The following is a 21,993-nucleotide window of genomic DNA, read 5'->3' on the forward strand; positions in this document are numbered from 1 at the left end:
CAGGGTGACCCTGGGCAAGTCACCCCCCTTCCTGTTTCCCTCCAAGGCCTTTGTCTATTTAGACTGCACGCTCTTTGGGGCAGGGACGGTTGCTTCCTACGTCCACCTGTGGCACTGAGCACGCTGGTCTGGGGCCAGTTCTCAGCCCTGCTGCTGAGTCCCTGGGCGACCTCGGACAAGTCGCTGACTGTCTTTGGACCTGAGGTCCACAATTGACACGTAGGACATAACCCTGCCTTGGTCTGGCTTAGACTGGGGCAGGGGCCGGCTCTCCGGGCAGCACCCTGGGGCCCCCATCTCTTGCTATGGTACTTCCTTGGCCCCCCTTACCTAGGATCTGAGCCCCTGCCCATTTGCAATGGATTTCTCCTGTTAGCCAGCACCGAATCGGGACCTGCATCCCCCCGTGCACAAGCCCCCGGTGCTTCCGCTGGACACTGCTGGAACACACCTACAACCGGGCGCACCAAGGCACAGGGGGACCCTGCCGGGGATGGTGCACCTACGTCTCTCTCTTTCCCCAGGCGCTGGAGGAGCTGAAGATGTCTGGCTCCATAGCATCCTATGACCAGCTGGTGCGGCAGGTGGAGGCGCTGAAGAAGGAGAACACCCATCTGCGCAGGGAGCTGGAGGACAACTCCAGCCACCTCTCCAAGCTAGAGAATGAGACCTCGGACATGAAGGTGAAGGCGCTGGCAGCCCCGGGGCCCAGCCCTTGCTGAGCATGTCACCCAATGCCCTGCAGCAGGGTGGGGGGCGGGGGCGGGTTTCCAGCTGGGTTTCATGGAGAGGGAGGGGAGCCTAGTGGGCGGAGCACAGGGCAGGCAGCTGGGAGGTCCAGCGTTCTGACCCCCCGCTCTGCTTTTGACTCAGGCAGTTGTGGTGCTTCTCTGGGCCACGTTCTGCTCGGATTTACACCCCCCACCCCACCCCTCCGCTGGCCTGGCTGGAGCGATGCCGGCTGAGATGTCGACTTTGCCTCTTGTTCTCCTGCTGCTGGGAAGAGCTGGTGAAAGGGGCTGAGCTCGGAGCCCTGGAAATTAATGCTCTTTGCCCATCCCCTTGGCCTGTACGTGTTCCTCACTGGTGATGCCTAGGCCACGCGTAGCAGCTTGTGGGCCAGCGCCGGCCATGGCTAGTGCAGGCGGGGGTTTGATCCCTGCTGTTAACAACCCGCCCAGGAGCGCAGCCAGCCTGCCCTGCAGGGATCCCCCTTAGGAGTAGGAGGGGAGCCCCGTCTCCGTGGCCCATTTGCATCTTGGCTTCTCTGCAGGGGCCTGGCTGGTGCTTGACTTGTTTGCGCTGTGTTCCTCTGTTTGTTAGGAAGTCCTGAAGCACCTTCAGGGCAAACTGGAGCAAGAGGCCCGGGTCATGGTGTCCTCCGGACAGACAGAGGTTCTGGACCAGCTGAAAGGTGAGTGAACCCGAAGAGGTGGCCCGTGCAGGGAGGTGAGGGCAGGTGGGGTTCTGTTCTGCACCAGGGGAGTCCTGGTGGCCGGTGGGGTGATGCAGCAAGAAACCCAGAACCTGGGGGCCGGGGGCAACATGGAAAATAAATTGTCCTTGATCCAAGAAAGGAGAAGGCCAGTGTTCTGCATGGCAGGGAGGACTGGGGCGAGGTGTCCGGGGTTCCAGCCCCAGCTCAGATGGGGGAGTTGCGTTTAGTGATTAGAGCAGGGTCCTGGGGGTTATCGGTCCTGGGTTCTGTTGGTAGCCCTGGGAGGGGAGTAGGGTCTAGCAGATGGCTGCTGGGCCAGGACTCGGGAGATCTGGGTTCTTTTCCCAGATCTTCCACTGACTCCCTGTGTGACCTTGGAGAAGATCCTGATCCTTACTATGCATCAGGCTCTACTTACACATGGAAGTCGCATGCTGCAAGCGTGGGAGGGACAACGGGTTTCAAACCCTAGGCTGTTCATTTAATAATAGGAATCTAGAGCCAATGATCCATTGACTCCTTCGATGCACCTATAGGCCCTGATCCTGCAAACACCTACCTGTGTGCTTTAAACACACAAGCAGTTTCATTTGCTTCAGTGGAGCTACCCTGCTTTGCACTATCTGAGGAACTGCCCCCAGGACTGGTCCTAGATCAAATGGTGCCCCAGGCGAAGACCGTCTTCGACGGCCCCCCGCCTCCATTTGAATACTTTATTTTTTATTGCATTTGTAGCCCATTTCACGACTTGGATGCACAATTTACATGCATGATTTGTCCCTGTCATATAAGACGATAAATGTGTCTGCTAGCATGAATAAATACAGATTTACAGATCCTAACAACAAAAACAGCACCCCGAGTCCAGCACCCCCTAAGCCTGGCACCTCAGGTGCCCCTAGATCCAGCCCTGTTCCTCCCCCATCCCCGGTGCCAAGGGAGTCCCCTGGCAGAGCCAGCCAGCATCCTGTTCAAACACAGCTGCACGGTTCCCCTCCCAGTGTGAGCAGAGCATGAGGAGGTGCTGGCCCACTTAACTCCCCTTAACTCTGCCCACTTCCAACTGAGTTTGAACCATCTGATCTGTGAGCAGCCTTCACTTTGCTGGGAAATGCAGGTGGCGTATCGGGGCAGCATATTATAATATGCTAGCGCTTCCCACTCCCACCATGCTGAGTTTGCTGGTATGGACAGGACCAGACTGAGTGATAAGCAGGGTATGGAACCATGTAACAACCAGGGGCTCGGTTCACTGCCCCACCTGTGCCCTGGTGCATGGGATTCACCTGGGGGGAAAAGAGGGACAGGGATTGTGTGAGCTGTCACCAGGCCCCGAGGCTTCTGATGGGGCTGAGGATGCAGCTTTAAGTGGCTGCTGGCTGGGACAGCATAGTCTGGGTTCCCCACCCTCTCCTGAAGCTGGGCTGGCCAGCTGCTGGATCCTGGCAGAGGTTGGTTTGGGGGTGCCTTGCAATGCTACAACCATCCTGTAGGGGGAGCAGCGATCCAGGGCCGGGTCAAGACCCAGGGGCCGCTAGCAAGGCTCAGTCCCGCTGTTCCTCCGAGCACCATCCACACGAGGGTGCCCTTGTTCCCGCTGCCCCCCCAGCTCTGCAGATGGACATCACCAGTCTCTACAACCTGAAGTTCCAGCCTCCCGCCCTGGCGCCCGAGCTCGCCTGCCCCGAGGGCAGCCCCGTGCACTCAGCCGCTCCCCAGAAGAAGGACAGCATGGGGGAGCTGAGTCGAGCCACCATCAGGCTGCTGGAGGAGCTGGACAGAGAGAGGTAAACGTACACACCCGTCTGTCTGTCCCCATACACATCCCTCTGTCTGTCTGTCTGCCTCTCCCCCTGCAAACCTGTCTGCCTGCCTGTCCTCTTACACACCTATCTGTCTGTCCCCTACACATCTCTCTGTCTGTCTGCCTCTCCCCCTGCACACCTGTCTGTCTGCCTGCCTGCCTGTCCTCTTACACACCCATCTGTCTGTCCCCCTACACATCCCTCTGTCTGTCTGCCTCTCCCCCTGTGCACCCATCCGTCTGTCTGTCCCCCTGCACACCTGTCTGCCTGCCTGTCCTCTTACACACCCGTCTCTGTCCCCCTACACATCCCTCTGTCTGTCTGTCTGCCTCTCCCCCTGTGCACCCATCCGTCTGTCTGTCCCCCTGTGCACCCGGGTGTCTGCCTGCCTGTCTGTCTCTCTCCATCCTTCCCCCATCACCACAGTGTCTGTGCCCTAGCTCGCCAGGTGGTTAAGGGGCCCCTTTGCTGCTCCCATTACCCAGCATCCTGTGCAGCCCAGCATTCTGCCCAGTCACCTTGCTGCGTGCCCTGGCCCGGGATGCCCCCAGGGGCCATTAGCCAGCCCTTCAGCTGGGCTCGGTGTGGGGAGAGCCTGCTGAAGAGGCCCCTAGAGGATTTGTCCCTCTTCCTGTAGCTCTTCCCCCTCCTCGCGAGGGTTCTGGCTGGGGGGGTTGGGTTGGCATCAGCTCAGCACGGGGGGTGGGGTCCATGGAGTGGGGGGATCCGTGACTGCCCGCCCTCTACCCCCTCCCCTTCTTCAGGTGTTTCCTGCTGAGCGAGATTGAGAAGGAGGAGAAGGAGAAGCTCTGGTACTACACGCAGCTGCAGAGCCTCTCCACGCGCCTGGACGAGCTACCTCACGTGGAGACGGTGAGTCCCTGGGCCCAGGGCCCAGCCCGAGACCTGAGCTGACAGGGATCCCTCCTCTGCCAGGTGGACCTGGGTGCTGGGAGGTCCCAGGGGCTCATGGGGTGTTGAGGACTCAGCCCAAGACCTGAGCGAGTCCCCTGCCCCGTAGGATGCGCTTTGCCCCAGGGGGAATACCCTGTGCTGGGGTAGAGCGGGGCCAGCCAGACTGCTGGGATCTCGCCCCTCACGCCCTGCCTCTCCTCCCGGCTCCCAGTTCTCTATGCAGATGGATCTGATCCGGCAGCAGCTGGAGTTCGAGGCCCAGCACATCCGCTCGCTCATGGAGGAGCGCTTCGGGACGACCGACGAGATGGTGCAGAGGGCTCAGGTCAGGGCAGGGCAGCTGCTCCCTTCCTGCCGGTTATTCCCCTTCAGCCTCACCCCTCTCCCCCCAGTAATGCAGCCCCCCCCTTTGCAAAACCAAGTAATGGGAGGGATCAGACTGCAAAGCCCTCCCTGCAAAGCGGGGCAGTGTGTGTGTGTGTGTGTGTGTGTAGGGGGGGAGAAGTGGATTGGGAAGCAACAACCCCCCCAAAAAATATGGACAATGGGAGGCATTGGGGGAGGTCAGGCTCTCCCCCATCACTCCAGAAATCTGGGTAGTGGGCGGGGGGATGAGGGTGCAACCCCCTACCCACAAAGCGGGACAATAGGGGGTGGGTAGGAATCAGGATCATGTTCTACTATGGGGTGGTTTATTTTTGCACGGGGGAGTAGCTCATCTGGGAGAGGGATGCCCCCCCTTCCCCACCTGGTGGCTGAGTCTGCCTCTCTCTAGGCCCCGTGCTGCCTGGCCCCATCCCCTCATGGGACACGGCTGGAAGGCATTGCGGGAGGCGGGGGGCTGGCGCTTGCTGACTCTGTGGTTAAATCCCCGCAGATCCGAGCGTCCCGCCTGGAGCAGATCGACAAGGAGCTGATGGAGGCTCAGGACCAGGTGCAGATGTCGGAGCCGCAGGTAATGGGGCAGGAGCCGGGTCCGCTGGGCCTCAGGCTGCAGCACCCCCAGGAGGGAGCGGTGGTGCTAACAGAGTCCCTGTCCTGTGTGTGCAACACCACTGTGCACCCCCACCCCACTGCGTCACCCCCACACGTGCACACACCCAGCCGTCTACACCGCGAGTGTCGCTCATTCACCGGCACGCACAGCATCACCCACAGGTGTGCACACCCGCACATTCACACCTGCACTCCAGACTCACGTGCACACTTACATGTGGGCTCGCACACTCGCACCTGCCATTTGTAGTCACCCACAAACTCCCCTGCCCTGACCCATTGCACACGCACTCAATGGGGGCTGGTGCTTACAAAGACAGGTATGCACTCCTCCCCCCCCCCCACCAGTCCAGGTGTGCCCGTTCTCTGCCTGTACACACCCCTCATTGCACCAACGTGGGGGAGACCTCCCCTGCGCACATACCCCAGGCGCGCTCTCTCTCTCTCTCTCTCACACACACACACACACACACACACACACACACACACACACACACACACACACACACACACACACACACCCCTCTCTATCTAGGGGAGACCTGGGTTCTAATCCGGGCTCGCCACCCGCTCCTGATGCATGTTCCCCTCTCTGTGCCTCAGTGTCCCCCTCTAACAGGCGGGATGATACTTTACTCCCCCTGGCCCAGAGGTGGGGTGTGAAGCTTTGCTCACTGGTATTTACAAAGGGCTTGGAGATCCTCAGGTGGAGGGTCTAGGGCCATGGCCCTGACTGTCTCCCCCATCCTCTGCTCTCCAGTGGCTGGGGTCTCTGCAGGGCCTTGCCGTGGCAGGCAGCAGCTGGGCAGCATCTCTGGCGCATTTCCCTCTGCCCCAGCTGGCGCCCGGTGACCTCATTCCATCCTAGCTGGATGTTGGGGTGTATTTCTCCTGTGCTCGCCCTTGGGAGCAATTCGCGTCCCACCCGCAGGCCTGGGCACTGTGTCTGGACAGCCTGGCTGGGCAGGCAATGGCAGAGTCGTGCGGGCCATGGCAGCGCTGGCTGCATTTGGGTGGATGAGGGGCGTGTGGGCTCTCTGAGGAGCTCTCTGAGGAGGCTGCATGGCATGGGGGTGAGAATGGCGCTAGAGCAGGGGCGGGCAAACTTTTTGGCCTGAGGGCCACATCGGTTTTCCGAAATTGTATGGAGGGCCGGTTAGGGGAGGCTGTGCCGCCCCAAACAGCCAGGCGTGGCCCGGCCCCTGCCCCCTATCCAACCCCCCCCCCCTGCTTCTCGCCCCCTGACGGCCCCCCCGGGACTCCTGCCCCATCCACGCCCCCCTGTTCCCTGTCCCCTGACTGCCCCCGGACCCCTGCCCCTGACTGTGTGGCCCGGATGTAGCCCGCGGGCCGTAGTTTGCCCATCTCTGCACTAGAGGCAGGCAGGTCTCCGAGGCCTCCCCGCCCCACTGAGCGGGAGGGCCAGGCCTTTGTGTGTCTCGGGCACCATGAAATGGGCAGTTGCCATGGCGACGAGAAGTAGGCCATGCGGGGAGATGCTGGCAGGTCCAGCGTTGGATTCTGCAGAGCTGCCGCGGGGTCATCAGCTCAGAGCAGCTGAGCCAACCCCCATGCTGGGAGTCAGGAGCGGGTGGGGTTTGGGGGGGGGGGGCGGGACAGATGTGTCCAAGACCCCTGAATTAATCCCACTGCTGCTCAGGCTGGATGTGTGTTAGTGACCCCACAGATCTAACACAGTCCACAACAAAGGTGAATATCCTGCCGGAACTGTACGAAACTACCACAGCATTATTTGAAATCTCTAAATACTCCAGTAATATAAAAGTACGAGAGTATTATTTAAAACCTACATTAATATTCAAATTATAATGTTTAACTACTACAGTAATAGTAAAAGTACTATCACGTATTTTAAAAGATTCAGTAATATTAAAATACTGCCATGTTGTTTTTAAAATACTACAGCAATATTGAAATGCTACAGCATTATTTCCCCAAAAATACTAAACAATGCTAAATTAAAAATGCTACAGCATTATAAGGAAAATACCATTATTTTATGAATAAAATCAACTACATAGTATTTTTGATAATACTGTACATTTAAAAATTATCATATTAAAAGAAAAAACATTACAGTTTTTATTAAAAATGCTAAATTATAAGAAAATGCTAAATTATAAGAAAAATACCTGCAGCATTTAAAAAAAATACTACAGTATTATTAAATAGTACAGCCCTTTAAAAATACTTCAGCATTATAAGGGGAAATGCCATGGTTTTATTAAATATATTACGTAATAAGAAAAATACTATATAATTGTTAAAGAAAAAATACCTGCAGCTCTACAATAAAAGTTATTGCTTTTGTATTAAAAATACTAGAGGATTATAAAGAAAAATACTGTTGTGCTAGGAAATAATACTACAATATTGTTTTAAAGATATTGCAGTATTACTTAACACCCCGCACAGTTTTATAATAAGAATAGTATTTTTAAACAAAAATACTACAATATAAGAAACCTACAATGTTATTAAAAATACTAGGGCATTCTACAATAAGACTCCTGAATCGTTCAGTAATATGGCAGGAAGCTGTAGTGTTTGGGATAATTACTGCATAATACTGTAGCATTTTTCTAAGGGTTAAGTGCCCAGAGTTTAACTAGCCTCTGAACAGTTTTTAAACCCAGAGGCCATATATGAAATCCTGGCCCTATTAAAATGAATAGGAGTTTAGCCATTGACTTCAGTGGGATCAGAATTCCGCCTTAGGGTTTCATTAACATCTGAACTGGGTTTAAAAAGCCAGAGGTCACGTGATTCCTATTCTGGGCTCCCAACAGTCACTGGTGCTCTCTCTCCTGCCTTCTGGGACAGAGATTAAGTGAATACAGAGACAAATTATTTTGCCCCAGAGCCTTTCTCTGCACCAAGAAATCGATAGCAGAACTGGCTGTGAATTTCTCCCCTAACCCCATGCAAAGCCGGAGCCAGCGGGGCTTTGAGCTAAGCCCTGGGAAGATGGAGCAGTTTAGATTCAGTAAGACAATTATCGCACTGTTGGCTAAAAAGGGGATTTGTCCTGGAAAGAGAAATGAGCCATAGCGCTCGGTCCTGAGGCCTTGAATCTCTGGGCAATACATATTGTTTTACATACATCTGCAATAAGGCCGGTCGGTAGCAAGGAAGGATAGTTCTGTGCCTAGGCCCTTTGCCCTATGACTCAGGAAAGCTGGGTTCAATTCCCTCCTCTGACACAAACTGTGCGTGTGACCTTGGGCAAGACACTTAGCTTCTCTGTGCCTCAGTTTCCCACCTATGCAATGGAGACAGTATTGCTGCCCTGTCTCACAGGGTGGCTTTGAGGTGCTCCGATACTACGGGATTGGGGCTGTCTAAGTACTTCGAGAGAAAGGGTTTACAATAATTTAATATGGGCGGATTATTGAGGAGCAAGGACTGAGTGGGAGATGCATCGCTAAGGATGGTAGTAGAGAGATGGATTGGCTCTTCTACATGGACCCAGAGGTCATTTCCTCCACTGTGCAAGGAGGGTTGCCGGCCTTCCAGGAGTCTCCAGAAATTAAAGAATAATCTTTCGTTTAAGATGTCATGTGATGAAACCTCCAGGAATACGTCCAACCAAAACTGACCACCCTACATGCAAGGCCTAGCAAAACCCCGTGCAGCGAAGACGCTGAAGCTTGCATTGGCCTCATAGGAAAATCCATGTTGCATATTACACAGTCACATGGCATTCCTGCAACCCAGCATCCCGTTCACTGACACCTCCAGTTCAGTATCCCTCCGTTTAGCGCTGGCGAAAGGAGCCGGCTCGGGACTGAGCTGGAGGGTCTCTCTCCAGGGCTTGTAGAGGGTGCAATCTTGCTCCCATTGAAGTCAAGAGGAGTTTTGCCCTTGCTGGGTGCTGCCCCAGGGCTAGAACAGGGGCTGCAGGCCCTGGTTCGGAAAGCCCCCAAGTCCCATGGAAGCCAATGGGATTTTAAGTGAGTGCTTAAGTGCTTTGCTGAGTCGAGGTCCCAGTGAGCACAGCCTACTCCCAAACTTCTCTCCATTGCTGAGCCCAGTTATGTGACGCCGAGGGGTCCCATGTATGCCTCCTCCCCTCCCAGCCTCTGCTGCATTGGGGCCTATCTGGGCCCCTCTGCCCCCTGGAAGGCGACTGGCGCTTTGCTGGGTGTCTTTCTGGAGCACACTTGGATCTGAGAGCAGGTCTGGACAGAGCCAGGGTCCCCTAGCAATTTCCAGAGAGTTTGCTTGCCTGGAACGAGCTGCCGATGGGGTAGTATTTGGGGGGGGGGGGAGGGAATTGGCCTCTTCAGATGAAATGTTTTTTTGCTGCCGGCCTCTCACGGAGCAGAACTGGGTCTCGTGTGTATCTAAGGGCATGAAAACTGGTGTGACACATGCCTCCAGCATCCAAGTCCCACTCACGCCCTATGCTGACCTTTAAGGTGTGGAACCCACTGATCAGTGTGTCGCGGGTCCCCCTCCATGTCCGATCCACAGGGGATGTGAGTCTGTCACTGCCCCAGCTGCAGACGCTGCAGAGACTCCTGTGGTTAGCTCTGGCAGGCTCTGGTTATGTCATCCACCTTTCGCTCCCTCTGAGTCTGGCCCGCTGAGTTGAATTAACTGGGGTGTGATTTGAGAGGGCAAATCGCACCAAGACTCACCCCTGATCTGGGCTCTATGTGTGCCCGATGCAGGAGACAGACAGAGAGACGGGACAAGCAGACCGGGAGAGGAGAATAAAATCACAGCACTCTGCATTTTCCAGTCCTCCGTGAACGGAGTCCCCTGTACCCATCCATACACCACGGCTGCTGCCCGGCCTCCCAGTGGCTCGGGATGAACGGAGGAGGCTGCTTGCATGAAGTTAAGCCAGCTGGGTCCTCACAGGGCAGGGGGCTAATCAGAGCCAGCCAGCCCCACACTGCAGCTGCTGGGATGTGCTCTGTACAGCTCATGGGTTCTTACACATCCCCTCTCTCTGTTCTTGTAGCTGTGTGGGAAGCTGTCTGGCGTGGAAGGGGGCGGGAGCCTGGACATCCCAACGCATCCCGAGGAGGGAGGGAGCCACCTCAGCAACAATAAGGTAACGAGAATCCCCATCCCTCGGGCATTTGATGGAGGAAACGCAGACGCTCGCTGGAGATGAACAAATCGAGTCCTTCCCCGGCTCTGAACGGCGCCAGTCAGTGTTGCGTAGCGGACAGAGCATTGGGCCTAGATCTTCTGCTGCCAGCTCTGCTGCTCACCTGCTGGGTGACCATGGGCGAGTCACTTCCCCGCGCCGTGCCTCAGTTTCCCCTCCTGCCCTTGGTCCATTGTTGCGTCTTTGGCTCTTTACACCAGAAATGTAAAATGAAGGAACCCCACAGGCACAGCAGGGTCCAGATAACTACGTGTGCTGACTAGGTACAACTCGCCAGGCTTAGCTGCATTCACACCTTGCTGCTCTGCCGGGGGTCTGGTGGCTTCAGGAACACAGAAGACAGTGAGCGCCAGCAGCAGGCACACAATCTATTTCAAGGGATGCTACCCAGTTCCTACACACGTCTATTCAGATTGTGCACTCTGACCCCAGTATTTGATTCGACGTTTCCCCCAGCACCGCTCGGGGCGGAAGGGGGGGGGTCTCATGTTGCTTCTTGGTTTAATTGCACCAGGAAAGGGCTTGAGATTTAGATCCCCAAGCAAGCAGGGAGCCTGATTCTGTTCCTGCATCACTTGTACACCAGTGTAAACCCACTGACTTTAGTGGGGTCGCTCGTGATTTCCACCGAGGTGAGTTAGAGGAGGATCAGGCCCAAGGTGCTGAGAAGGTTCAAGGACGTTCATTGTGTGATCTTGGGCAAGTCAGGTAGCCTCCCCTCTGTGCCCCAGTTCCCTACACCTGAAGGATTAACCCCTGCCCCAGGCTTGTCAGAGGTGGCTGGCAGCTGCTGAGTGAAATTGACCTGTCTCTTGTCTGTTTCACTTTGCCCACCATTGAATAGACCCCAGTGGTCCCCAAACTTTTTACCTCGTGCCTCCCTTACCCCGTCCACACACCCCCTCCCTGGAGTTGAGTAAGGGGGCAGGGCCGGGAGTGGAGCTGGGTGGCACTCCCTCCCTGCCCCCCGTGGGGGTTGGCCTGGACACCTGCTGTGCCCCCCCCCCGAACGTTCCTCCGCTCCCCACAGTTTGGGGACCTCTGCACTAGAGGGTACAGTGCAGCAGGGTTTGTGCAAGGGGGTCTGGCCAGGGTGGGGTGCAGGGTCACCCACTGGGTGCTTGTGCTCCGCAGGTGGAAGTGGTCTTCTGGCTCCTGTCCATGCTGGCCACCCGGGACAAGGACGACATGTCCCGCACCCTGCTGGCCATGTCCAGCTCGCAGGAGAGCTGCCTGGCCATGCGCAAGTCCGGCTGCCTCCCACTCCTCATCCAGATCCTGCACGACACGGACAGGGAGCCGGGAGGCCCCCAGAGCCCCGGCAGCGGCAAGGACTCCCGCATGCGGGCCAACGCCGCCCTGCACAACATCATCTTCTCGCAGCCCGATGAGGGCCAGGCCAAGAAGGAGATGCGGGTGCTGCATGTGCTGGAGCAGATCCGCTCCTACTCGGAGACCTGCTGGGACTGGCTGCAGATGCAGAGCAAAGACGGGGGCAAGGGCCCCGAGGGCAGCGCCGGTAGGGAAGGGTGACGCTGTCTCCAGCAGGGGGCGCCAGGGCCTGCTGCTCCCAGCAGAGTGTGGGGGGACACAAGGAGCAGGGGACACCTGATCTTGATGCTTCTGCTTGGAGAGAGCATGTGTATGCGGGGGGTGGGGTGGGGGGTGTCATGGAGTGTGGGAGAGTCAGGACCCTGCACCCCCCTTCCTGAGATTCACCGTGACTCTCAGCCAGCCAGTAACACAGAAGGTTTATTAGATGACAGGAACACAGTCCCAAGCAGAGCGTGTAGGTACAACCAGAACCCCTCAATCAAGTCCTTCTGGGGGGTTCAGGGAGCTTAGACCCCCAGCTTGGGGTACCCTGCGTTGCACCACGCAGCCCAAAATGAAACTAAAAACTCCTCCAGCTGCTTTCTCCCCCCTCCCCTCTCCTTTGTTCAGTCTCCCGGGCAGAAGGTGTCACTTCTCCCAACCCCCCTCCTGGCTCAGGTTACAGCTCAGGTAGCTTCCTTCAAGGGAAGTCCCCCATCCCCAATGTAACCCCCCTGCAACATTCCCAGGTCAAATCTGCCCCGCTCCCTGCTCCGTCACAGGGGGTTTGCAAGCATGTTTGTGCATGCTGACGTGCTGCTGAGTGTGTGTGTGTGTGTCGGTGTGCAGCTGAGTGTGTGTGTGTATGCACATGGTGGGTGTCGGTGGGTGTGTGTCGGTGTGCAGCTGGGTGTGTGTGTGTGTGTCGGTGTGCAGCTGAGTGTGTGTCGGTGTACAGCTGAGCGTGTGCACCTACAGGTTTGTGCGTGTGGGGGTCAGTGCATGTGTGTGATTGTAAGTGAAGGCGTGTGTGCAGGGATGGCTACACACAGGTGTGCGAGGTGCACACACATGGTGGAGGGGCGCCGGAAGCATGTGCAGGGCATGGTTAAGCACAGGTGTCTCTCCCCTGGTTCTGATCCCCGGGCGGACTGGCCCTAGAGAGTCTGTTGGTCCCGTTAGCAAAACAGATCCTCTCTGATGGGAAAACAGCCCCGTCCCCTCCCGCCTCGCTGGGATTTGGGGATCCCGACGGCGAATGGACCCAGGTGTGTCTGATCCGTGGCTGGGCTGGGATCTTGTGTGGCCCATGCCGCTCAGCAGGCTGGCGTCGCTCACCTCCGCTCTCCTTGCAGTGCCGGTGCCCATCGAGCCGCAGATCTGCCAGGCCACCTGCGCCGTCATGAAGCTCTCCTTCGACGAGGAGTACAGGCGGGCCATGAACGAGCTGGGTAAGCCACACGTGGCCCCAAGAGGGATCTGGGCTCTGCTCCCCCATCCCTGGGTGGGCGGGGAGTGCAGAGGACACGACTCAACGGGTTAGAGTCCCTGGGGGCTGCTGTGCCCCTTGCCATGGGCAGAGCAAGCCCCCTCCTGCATGGCACGGCCTGGCAGTGGGGTGGGTGCCTGAGGGGAACCCATGGGAGGGGGCTGGGAATACAGCACCCTGGCTCCTTTTCAATGGGACACCCTGATCCCAGCTCCACCCCCTCACTGACAAACCAGCGGAATCCCTGGCACAAAGAGGAGTGGGGGGTGTTGTCCCCCCGCAGTGCCTGGCTGGGCCCGTCCATCTCTGTAACCCCCCCCCCCCGGATCGTCCCCCAGGTGGTCTCCAGGCCGTGGCTGAGTTGCTGCAGGTGGATTATGAGATGCACAAAATGACCAGCGACCCTCTGAACCTGGCGCTGAGGAGATACGCGGGCATGGCGCTGACCAACCTCACCTTTGGGGATGTGGTGAACAAGGTGCGGAGGGGGGGGGCTGGGAAAGGTGTCTGGGGGGACGAGGAATGGAGACCCAGGGGTGGGGGACTGGGGAAGGTGACGGGTGAAGGGGAGGAGGTCAGGGGCAGATGGGGCAGGGACCCTGGGGTTGGGGAGTGGGGGTCTGGGGACGAGTCGGGGGAAGGGATAAAAAGGCTTGGGGGAGAGCGGGGGGGAGGGGAGTGAGGACCCAGGGGCAGGGACTGGGAAGCAGAGACCTGGGGGTGCGGGCGGGACAGGGGTGTTAGGGGAATGCAGACAGAGCAGGGATCCTGGTGGGGATGGGGCCCAGGGGCCTGGGGAGGGGTCAGGGAAGGGGCCTGGGGAGCAGTGATCTCAGCCGGCTCTAAGCTTCAGGGCGTTGGGTGACCCAGCCGTGGTCCCTTCCAACACTGGCAGGGGCTCTGGGGTCCCCGCGGGCTGCACTGGGAGTGCGTGTGTCCAGGATCTGACCCCCCGCATCTCTTCCCCTTGGCAGGCGACTCTGTCCTCCCGCCGGGGCTGCATGCAGGCCATTGTAGCCCAGCTGGCCTCCGAGAGCGAGGAGCTGCACCAGGTAAGTGGACACTGGCTCCCCCGGGGCTGTTGCAGACGCTTGGGTGGTCGTGCCCACGCGCACTGAGCCGCGGCATACACCTGGGCACATGTAGCTGGCTACTGCCCGCTGCACAGGGCCTGAGTTATTCCAGGTCCCCACGTGCCTTGGGGGCGTGCACGCACGGCTAGGCGAGGCTGCCTGGGATTGCAGGGCAAAGCCTGGCCCGGTCCCTGACTTGGAGCCTTTCACTAGGACCAGCGTGTGCTGTTGGGTGCAGGATTCTCCAGTTCCTGCTCCTCCTGGAGCAGGCTGGCTGAGTCCTTGCTGCTCATCCCGCCTGGCTGTTCCACTGCGGGCCCTGGAATCATCCGAAGGGGCCCAGGAGCTGGTGCTGGAACAGGAGGGCGGGCTGGGAGACTTTGGGGTGGCAGGGCGGATGGGGTGAAAGAGGGTCGTGACGCTGCCCTCTGCTGGGCTGTGACCGAACTGCTCCGGTCCTGTATTGACAGCTCTGGTGGGCTGAGCACGGGAATCTGGCCATGTCCCTCCCTGTGCGTGAACATCCTCATCTTGTCCCCCCAGGTGGTCTCCAGCATCCTGCGGAACCTCTCCTGGAGGGCAGACATCAACAGCAAGAAGACCCTGCGCGAGGTGGGCAGCGTGACCGGCCTGATGCAGTGTGCCCTGCGCGCCACCAAGGTAAGAGGCACGAGCCCTGATCTCTGGGCTGCGGGTGCAAACCCTGCGTTGGCACACACACAAAACGGGGGACAGCTTACGTGCTCACAATGAGCTGCATGTGCAAAGGCTGCCCTTGCACGCACAGAGCAGCTGATGGCTTGCACGCTCACTATAAGCGTGTACATAGGGGATGGCACGCATGTGTACAGTGAGCTGGAGGTGCAAACGTTGCTGTGGCATGCACGGAGTGAGCATGCTTACGGTGAGTGTGCAAACGGCGGCGGGGTGTACGTGCAAAGCAGACGCACTCACAGATATGAAGAGGCCCTGTCACTAGAGGGACGCTGATGGTGATTTTATCCTGGCTAGGAATCCACCCTGAAGAGTGTCCTCAGTGCCCTGTGGAACCTGTCCGCTCACAGCACCGAGAACAAAGCCGCCATCTGCCTGGTGCAGGGCGCCCTGGGCTTCCTGGTGAGCACCCTCACCTACAAGTGCCAGAGCAACTCGCTGGCCATCATCGAGAGTGGAGGCGGCATCCTGAGGAACGTGTCCAGCCTGATCGCCACCCGGGAGGATTACAGGTCAGCCTTGCCCTGGGGGCAGCTGCCACACCCAGCTCCGATCCTCTCGCTGCTCCCAAGTCTCCCACCCCACCCCAAAGCGCTGTGCTGGTTGGTGGGCGGGATCTGGAGGGGCTGTGGGTCATTCCCAGCTGCCTTGGATCCATTCTGGCCCCTGAGTATAAGGGCAGCAAGATGTGCTGTCACTGTGGGCTATCCCTGATGAGATGCTAATATTATTCATGGTAGCTCGGCGGACCCCCTCTGGGGTGTATGCCTCCCCCATAGAACAGACTCACGGTGCCTTGGGGAACCTTACCATCCCGGGAGCGTTACGTTGATTGTTCGGGTTTTTGTAAATACTGTGCGCTCTTCGTCAGGGCTTTCGCCAGAAGATCCCAAAGCACCTTGCAAAGCTCATTGTGCCCATTTTACGATGGGGAAACTGAGGCATGAAGTGGGGAAGTGACTGGCAGTCAGGACTCCTGGGTTCTATTCTCAGCTCTGGGAGGGGAATGGGGTCCAGTGGGTTGTGGGGGGAGCTGGGATTCAGGACTCCTGGGTTGCTCTGTTGGTGACTCATTTATGCCTCAGCTGCCCCCCTGTAGAATGGGGCTGCTGTGAGGGTGGATCAACTGGAGGATTTTGAGGTGCTTTGAGATGCTCTGATGGGGGGCAGCCGAGGAGGCAAAGTGGAGTTGTTGTTCATTAACTCTCTGATGTTCAAAGCGGGGTGATTCTAATGGAGGGCTGATCCATGTCCTGCAGGCAAGTGCTCCGGGACCACAACTGCCTGCAGACCCTGCTGCAGCACCTCAAATCCCACAGCCTCACCATCGTCAGCAACGCCTGCGGGACCCTCTGGAACCTCTCCGCCCGGAGCCCCAAAGACCAGGAGCTGCTGTGGGACCTGGGGGCCGTCAGCATGCTGCGCAACCTCATCCACTCCAAGCACAAGATGATCGCCATGGGCAGCGCCGCCGCCCTCCGGAACCTGCTCACCAACCGACCCCTCAAGTACAAGGACACCGCCGTCATCTCCCCGGGCTCCTGCATGCCCTCGCTCTACGTGAGGAAGCAGAAGGCGCTGGAGGCCGAGCTGGATGCGAAGCACCTGGCGGAGGCCTTCGACACCATGGAGAAGCAGAGCTTCAAGAAGCCCCTGAGGCACATGGACAGCCTGGCGAAGGACTACGCCTCCGACTCCGGCTGCTTCGACGACGACGAGGTGCCCAACGTCTCGGCGGGGGCGGAGACCGGGAATGCCTCCATCCTCTCCATGTTCCTCAACTCCTCCTTCCTCCAGGGCCAGGCCTTGCCCAGGGCCATCGCCCAGCGGAGGGGCCCGGAGCCTGAGAAGGACGAGAGCAGCAAGCCGGCCGAGCCCAAGAAGCTGCCGTTGCCCGAGGATGAGGTGTCGCTGGCGGCCGAGAAGCTGGCCAACAAGATCTCCACCACGGTGGCCAAGATCGACAAGCTGGTGGAGGACATCTCCACCCTCCACACCTCCTCGGACGACAGCTTCAGCCTGAGCTCGGAGGACCACTGCCTTGACTGGCAGTACGGCTCTGATGAGGTCCACGAGGCCCGGGCCCAGTCCTGCTCCCCGTGCCGCCTCTCGGATGCCAGCAGCTTCGTGAAGCGGGAGAACCTGAGCCGGGCCCACACCCTGCTGAGGCTGAAGAAGGCTTACACCAGCTTGTCCAACGACAGCCTGAACAGCGGCAGCACCAGTGACGGCTACTGCACCAAGGATCACATGAAGCCCTGCACCAGGGCCTCCTTCCTAGATTACAAGGAGGAGCTGCAGAGATACCAGAAGCGGCCCAGCAGGCTGGATCTGAAGAACATCCTCGTCCACAGGCCTGAGAGGATGGAGCAGCCGGGGGTCAAGGTCAAAGAGTCTGGCGAGCCGGAGAAACTGGATCCGAGAGACACGCATGACAGGGCTAAGAAAGCGGTGACGTTCCCCAGCCCCAACGCCCCTGAGAAGGAGCCTGAGTGGAAGAAGGAGCCGGGCAATGAGCTTTCTCCTGACCCTCAGGTCCATACCATCAAACTCTCCCCTTCTTACCAGCATGTCCCCCTGCTGGAGAACCTGGCCAAGAGCAGCCCGGCCCCTGGCGCCGTGGGGCTCTCGGGTGCTAGTTACCACCCAACTCTCCCAGGCCGGAAGCAAGCCTGGCTCCCCACGGGGCTTCTCCAGACGGCCGAGAACTTGAGCAAGATCCCAGAGAAGCTGACTGCCCACAAGCCAGCCCCAGTGGAGCAGGAGTCAGTCCAGAAGTACGCGGTGGAGGACACCCCCATTTGTTTCTCCCGGTGCAGCTCCCTCTCTTCCCTCTCCTCCGCTGACAACGTGCTGGACGGGCAGAGTCACAGCGAGAACGAGGTGGACAGCGACTCCTCCCTGGAGATCATCGAGGTGGAGGAGGGTGCCGAGGCCGAAGGTGACGTAGAGCAAGCCGAGGCCTGCGATAGGAGACAGGAGAAGGTGAAGGCGGCGGATCTGGGCCCAGCCACGCCAGGAGGGATCTCCCAACCCATCGCCATCCCCTTCCAGAAGCGCGACAAGCTCTTCCTGAGGGAATCGTCCCCATCCCGGCACGAGGACCTGACCCCGTCCAGCTCCTCGGAGAACTACATTCAGGAGACCCCTCTGGTGATGAGCCGGTGTAGCTCGGTCAGCTCCCTGGGCAGCTTTGAAAGCCCATCCATTGCCAGTTCCATCCAGAGCGACCCCTGTAGTGAGATGATCAGTGGCACCATCAGCCCGAGTGAGCTGCCGGACAGCCCCGGTCAGACCATGCCCCCAAGCCGCAGCAAGACGCCCCTGTTCGAACTGGGATCCCAGCCGGAGAAGGAGACCAGCCAGTTCAACATCCAGTGGGAAAACAACGTCAAGAAGTTCATGGAGATCACGGATTTCAAGGAGCGTTTCCAGCTGCCCCAAGACCTGGACTCCATGATCTACTTCACGGTGGAGAAACCCAACGAGAACTTCTCCTGCGCCTCCAGTCTAAGTGCCCTGCCCCTTCACGAGCACTACATCCAGAAGGACGTGGAGTTGAAGCTTATGCCGCCTTTCCCCGAGAGGAACAGCCTGAATTTCGTGGCACACGAGAAGCAGGAGGACAGGCGGGAAGAGAGATTCAGGGAGGGCAAGAGGAAGCTGGAGCGTCCAGAGCTCAACTCTGACGATGATATCGAGATCCTGAAGGAATGCATCAACTCAGCCATGCCTTCACGCTTCAGGAAGGTCAAGACCTCCCTTGTCTCCAGCCTGCCCAGCCAGGTTTTGAATCCTCAGACCAAAAAGGCTCTGCACGTGCCGGTCTACATGCTGGTGCCCACCCATTCGCACCGGGGCGTCCCCAAACACCTGCGACCTGCCGCCCGGGACCTCTTCAAGGATGACGACTCCTTCACCGACTCCGCAGAAGGCACCCCCATCAACTTCTCCAGCGCCGCTTCCCTGAGCGACGAGACCCTCCAGTACCCACTGAAGGAGGAGGTTGACCACAAGCGCGGCCCCGGGAAGAGGCTGGAGAGGAAAGAAGTGGCGGGGCCACCGGTGGGGCGCAATATGGAAGCACACCGTGAGCAAGGGAGCTTGAGTCCCGCGCCAGGCAGGAAAGCAGCTTCCAACTCCTCGACGCCCACCAAGATGAGTACGGCCTACCAGCAGAAGGGCGGGTCGAGACATGGCAGCCCTGTGCAGACAGGCAGGGGCCAAGCAGCTGAGGTGAAGAGAGGGCTACCTCCCCTGAAGAATGGACCCAACCTGGAGCTGGACTTTGGCAGGGCGGGGGTCCACCCGGAGGGTGTCCCCCTCAGGAAGGGTGCTCCCTGTGAGGACAGTGCTCCCGGGGGTATGGCCTTTCAGTCCCTGTGCCACACCACGCCGACCGAGGAGGCCGTCTACTGCTTCTATGAGAATGACTCCGACGACCTGCTGGAGGTGCGGAGAGACTCGCCTAAGAGGAAGGCCAGCCCTGCCCAGGCTCAGAAGAAGGAACGCTGGAGCGGCACCGCCCCTAAGAAGGAGCCGGAGCAAAGCTCCAGGCAGCTGCTGCACGCCAAAACCAAGATGGCCGCCAAACTCCACAACAACCTCATCGTGGACGAGACGCCGCCCTGCTATTCCCTCAGCTCCTCCATGAGCTCCCTGAGTGACATCGACCTCTGTGACCACGAGGAGCGGACAACCCTGTACAAGGCCAACAGGCAGCTGACCCTTAGCCGGAGGCAAGAAAGCGCGGCCTCTAGGGCCTTAGCCAGAGAGAGGGACAGCTCCCCCAGCTCCCTGAGCTTCACCTCGGACGACGACCTGCTGCAGAAGTGCATCGGCTCCGCCTTGCCCAGGAGGAGGCGGCACTCCGCTCGGCGCAGGAACGCCGAGCACAAGCAGAAGCTGAAAGGTGCCAACCCCAAGAGCGCCGCTGGCAAGGAACGGAAGCCGGAGCCGAGGCACAACCCAGCGGACGAGATGGTGTCAGACAAAGGCTCGGACCTGGACAGTGTTGAGTGGAAGGCCATCCAAGAAGGCGCCAACTCCATCGTCACGTGGCTGCATCAGGCCGCAGCATCCCTCTCCAGGGAGCCTTCCTCGGAGTCTGACTCCATCCTCTCCTTCGTGTCAGGGCTGTCTGTCGGCCCCACCCTGCAGCTGTCCCTGGACAGGAAGGATAAGAAGCGGGCTAGGAGTGGGGTAGGCCGTGAGGTGGAGAAGAGAGACCATGCGATGGTCTTTCAGGAGAGCAAGAAAGTGATGGACGCTGGGGGCAGAAACGCCAGGGCGGAGAAAAATGTAAGCCAGCAGAAGCCAATGTCGAACTTGCCAGTGGTCTTCCGAGGCAGGACAGTGATCTACGTGCCCAGCGCGGTGAAGGACTCCCCGAGCCCCAGGTCCACCCCACAGAAAACAGCCACAACTAAGCCCGAAGCCACCATCCAAAACCTCACCCTGAGCCAGCAGAGGTCACGGAGTCTTCACAGGCTGGGGAAGGCCTCGGAGATGGCCGACCTCACTTTGCCCAAGAGGAGCGCCACCCCTCCTGCCAGGATCACCAAGCCCCCCTCCTCGGGCTCCTCTAGGACCTCTACCCCCTCCCAGCCCACCCAGAAGAAGTTAACATCGCCCTCCCAGCTCAACAAGCAGCTGCCGTCTCAGGGGGTGAAGGTGGGCAGGAGCTCCCCAACAGGCTCCGCTCCCAAAGCGCCCCCCCAGAAATCCCCAGCCACCAAGCAGCACAAGACCCAGAAATCCCCCGTCCGCATCCCCTTCATGCAGAAGCCAAACAAGAAGATGCTGCCAGCCAGGAGCTCCATGCCGGTGCTGGAAGAGCACGTGGGCAGCCCTAAGCTGAAAGGCAATGGGAAGGGCATCCTGCCGACTGCCCGGCTCAATTTGCTGCGGATGTCCTCGGCCAGGTCCAGCGGCAGCGAGTCGGACCGGTCCGGCTTCCTGAGGCAGCTCACCTTCATCAAGGAGTCCTCTAGCCTCATCATGAGGCATCGCTCTGAGCTCTCCTCCTGCGAGTCCATGTCCTCACTGTCTCAGAGCGCTTCCCCCAAGAGGAGCAGGCCAGGCCTCCCAGCTGTGTTCCTGTGTTCCTCCAGGTGCGAAGAGCTCAAGGTGGCCAAGCCGGTGGTGACCAGCCAGAGGCCAGTCATCTCAAGGACCCCGGCCAACAACAAAACTTCTCCCAGTGAGAGGCCTCCTCGGAGGACCAGCTCCGAGAGCCCTTCCCGGCTGCCTGTGAAGACCAACACCCCCTCGCCCGAGCCCTTCAAGAGGTATTCCTCCTCCCCCAACATCAGCATCATCAAGAGGACCAGCAGCCCCTCCTCCGTCCTGTCCTCTTGCTCCGAGTCGTCAGCCAGGAGAAGGAAGAGCCAAGAGGCCTCCAAGCTGACCCCGAATCCTGCAGTGGGGAACCCGGGGCAGCAGGACAAGCAGCAGATGGCGATGATGAAGGGTACTTGGAGAAGGATCCGAGACGAAGACATCCCACACATCCTCAAAAGCACCCTGCCTTCCTCAGCCCTGCCTCTGGTCAGCACCCTGGAGGAGGAGACCCCCAAAGCTCAGATCCCCATCCAGAGGAAAACCAGTGATGCTGTGGTGCAAACTGAGGACTACCCCACCACCAAGACCAACTCCAGCACCTCTCCAACGCTGGAGACCCGGGAGATGCCCAAGAGTGAGACAGAGTGCCTGACTTCGATCAAGGGCACTGTGCCCATCTCCTTCGGCCACGAAGGGCCGACTGGCTCTGTTGGGAGCTTCCCCTCCAGCAGGCACAGCTCTCCCAGTAGATCCGCCCGGGTGACTCCCTTCAACTACGTTCCCAGCCCCATGGTAGCACCAATGATCAACAACAAATCGCTTGAAAAAATGCCAGCTTAAGCCGCTATTGCAAATGCAAAGAACACCTCAACTTTGGTGATAGTGTATTAAGAAACGAACAAAGCCCCAGGCACTCTCACTACTGCACCGCCGTAAGGACAAAACTCTTGTTCATAAAGAGACAGAAGCAGCAGCGTTTTTGTTTTCTTGAGCTTAACAAACCAAGGAGGAACTTTTGCGTTGATGTAACTGTTGGCCAG

The 21,993-nt window shown here is 58.7% G+C and overlaps 1 protein-coding gene across 1 annotated transcript; it reads left to right on the plus strand.

Moving 5' to 3' along the window:
* The first annotated feature begins 530 nt into the window (after positions 1–530).
* Positions 531–21,793, plus strand: APC2 (APC regulator of WNT signaling pathway 2). Its single transcript, XM_065422087.1, has 14 exons — positions 531–683; positions 1,324–1,414; positions 3,048–3,225; positions 4,008–4,116; positions 4,370–4,483; positions 5,036–5,113; positions 10,148–10,240; positions 11,435–11,819; positions 12,970–13,065; positions 13,442–13,581; positions 14,078–14,155; positions 14,720–14,836; positions 15,188–15,402; positions 16,150–21,793. The coding sequence occupies exons 1-14, from the start codon at positions 543–545 to the stop codon at positions 21,791–21,793; spliced, it is 7,479 nt and encodes a 2,492-aa protein (XP_065278159.1). The 5' UTR covers positions 531–542.
* Positions 21,794–21,993: the final 200 nt, after the last annotated feature.

Source organism: Emys orbicularis, chromosome 24 (assembly GCF_028017835.1).
Source record: "Emys orbicularis isolate rEmyOrb1 chromosome 24, rEmyOrb1.hap1, whole genome shotgun sequence".
NCBI lineage: Eukaryota > Metazoa > Chordata > Testudines > Emydidae > Emys > Emys orbicularis.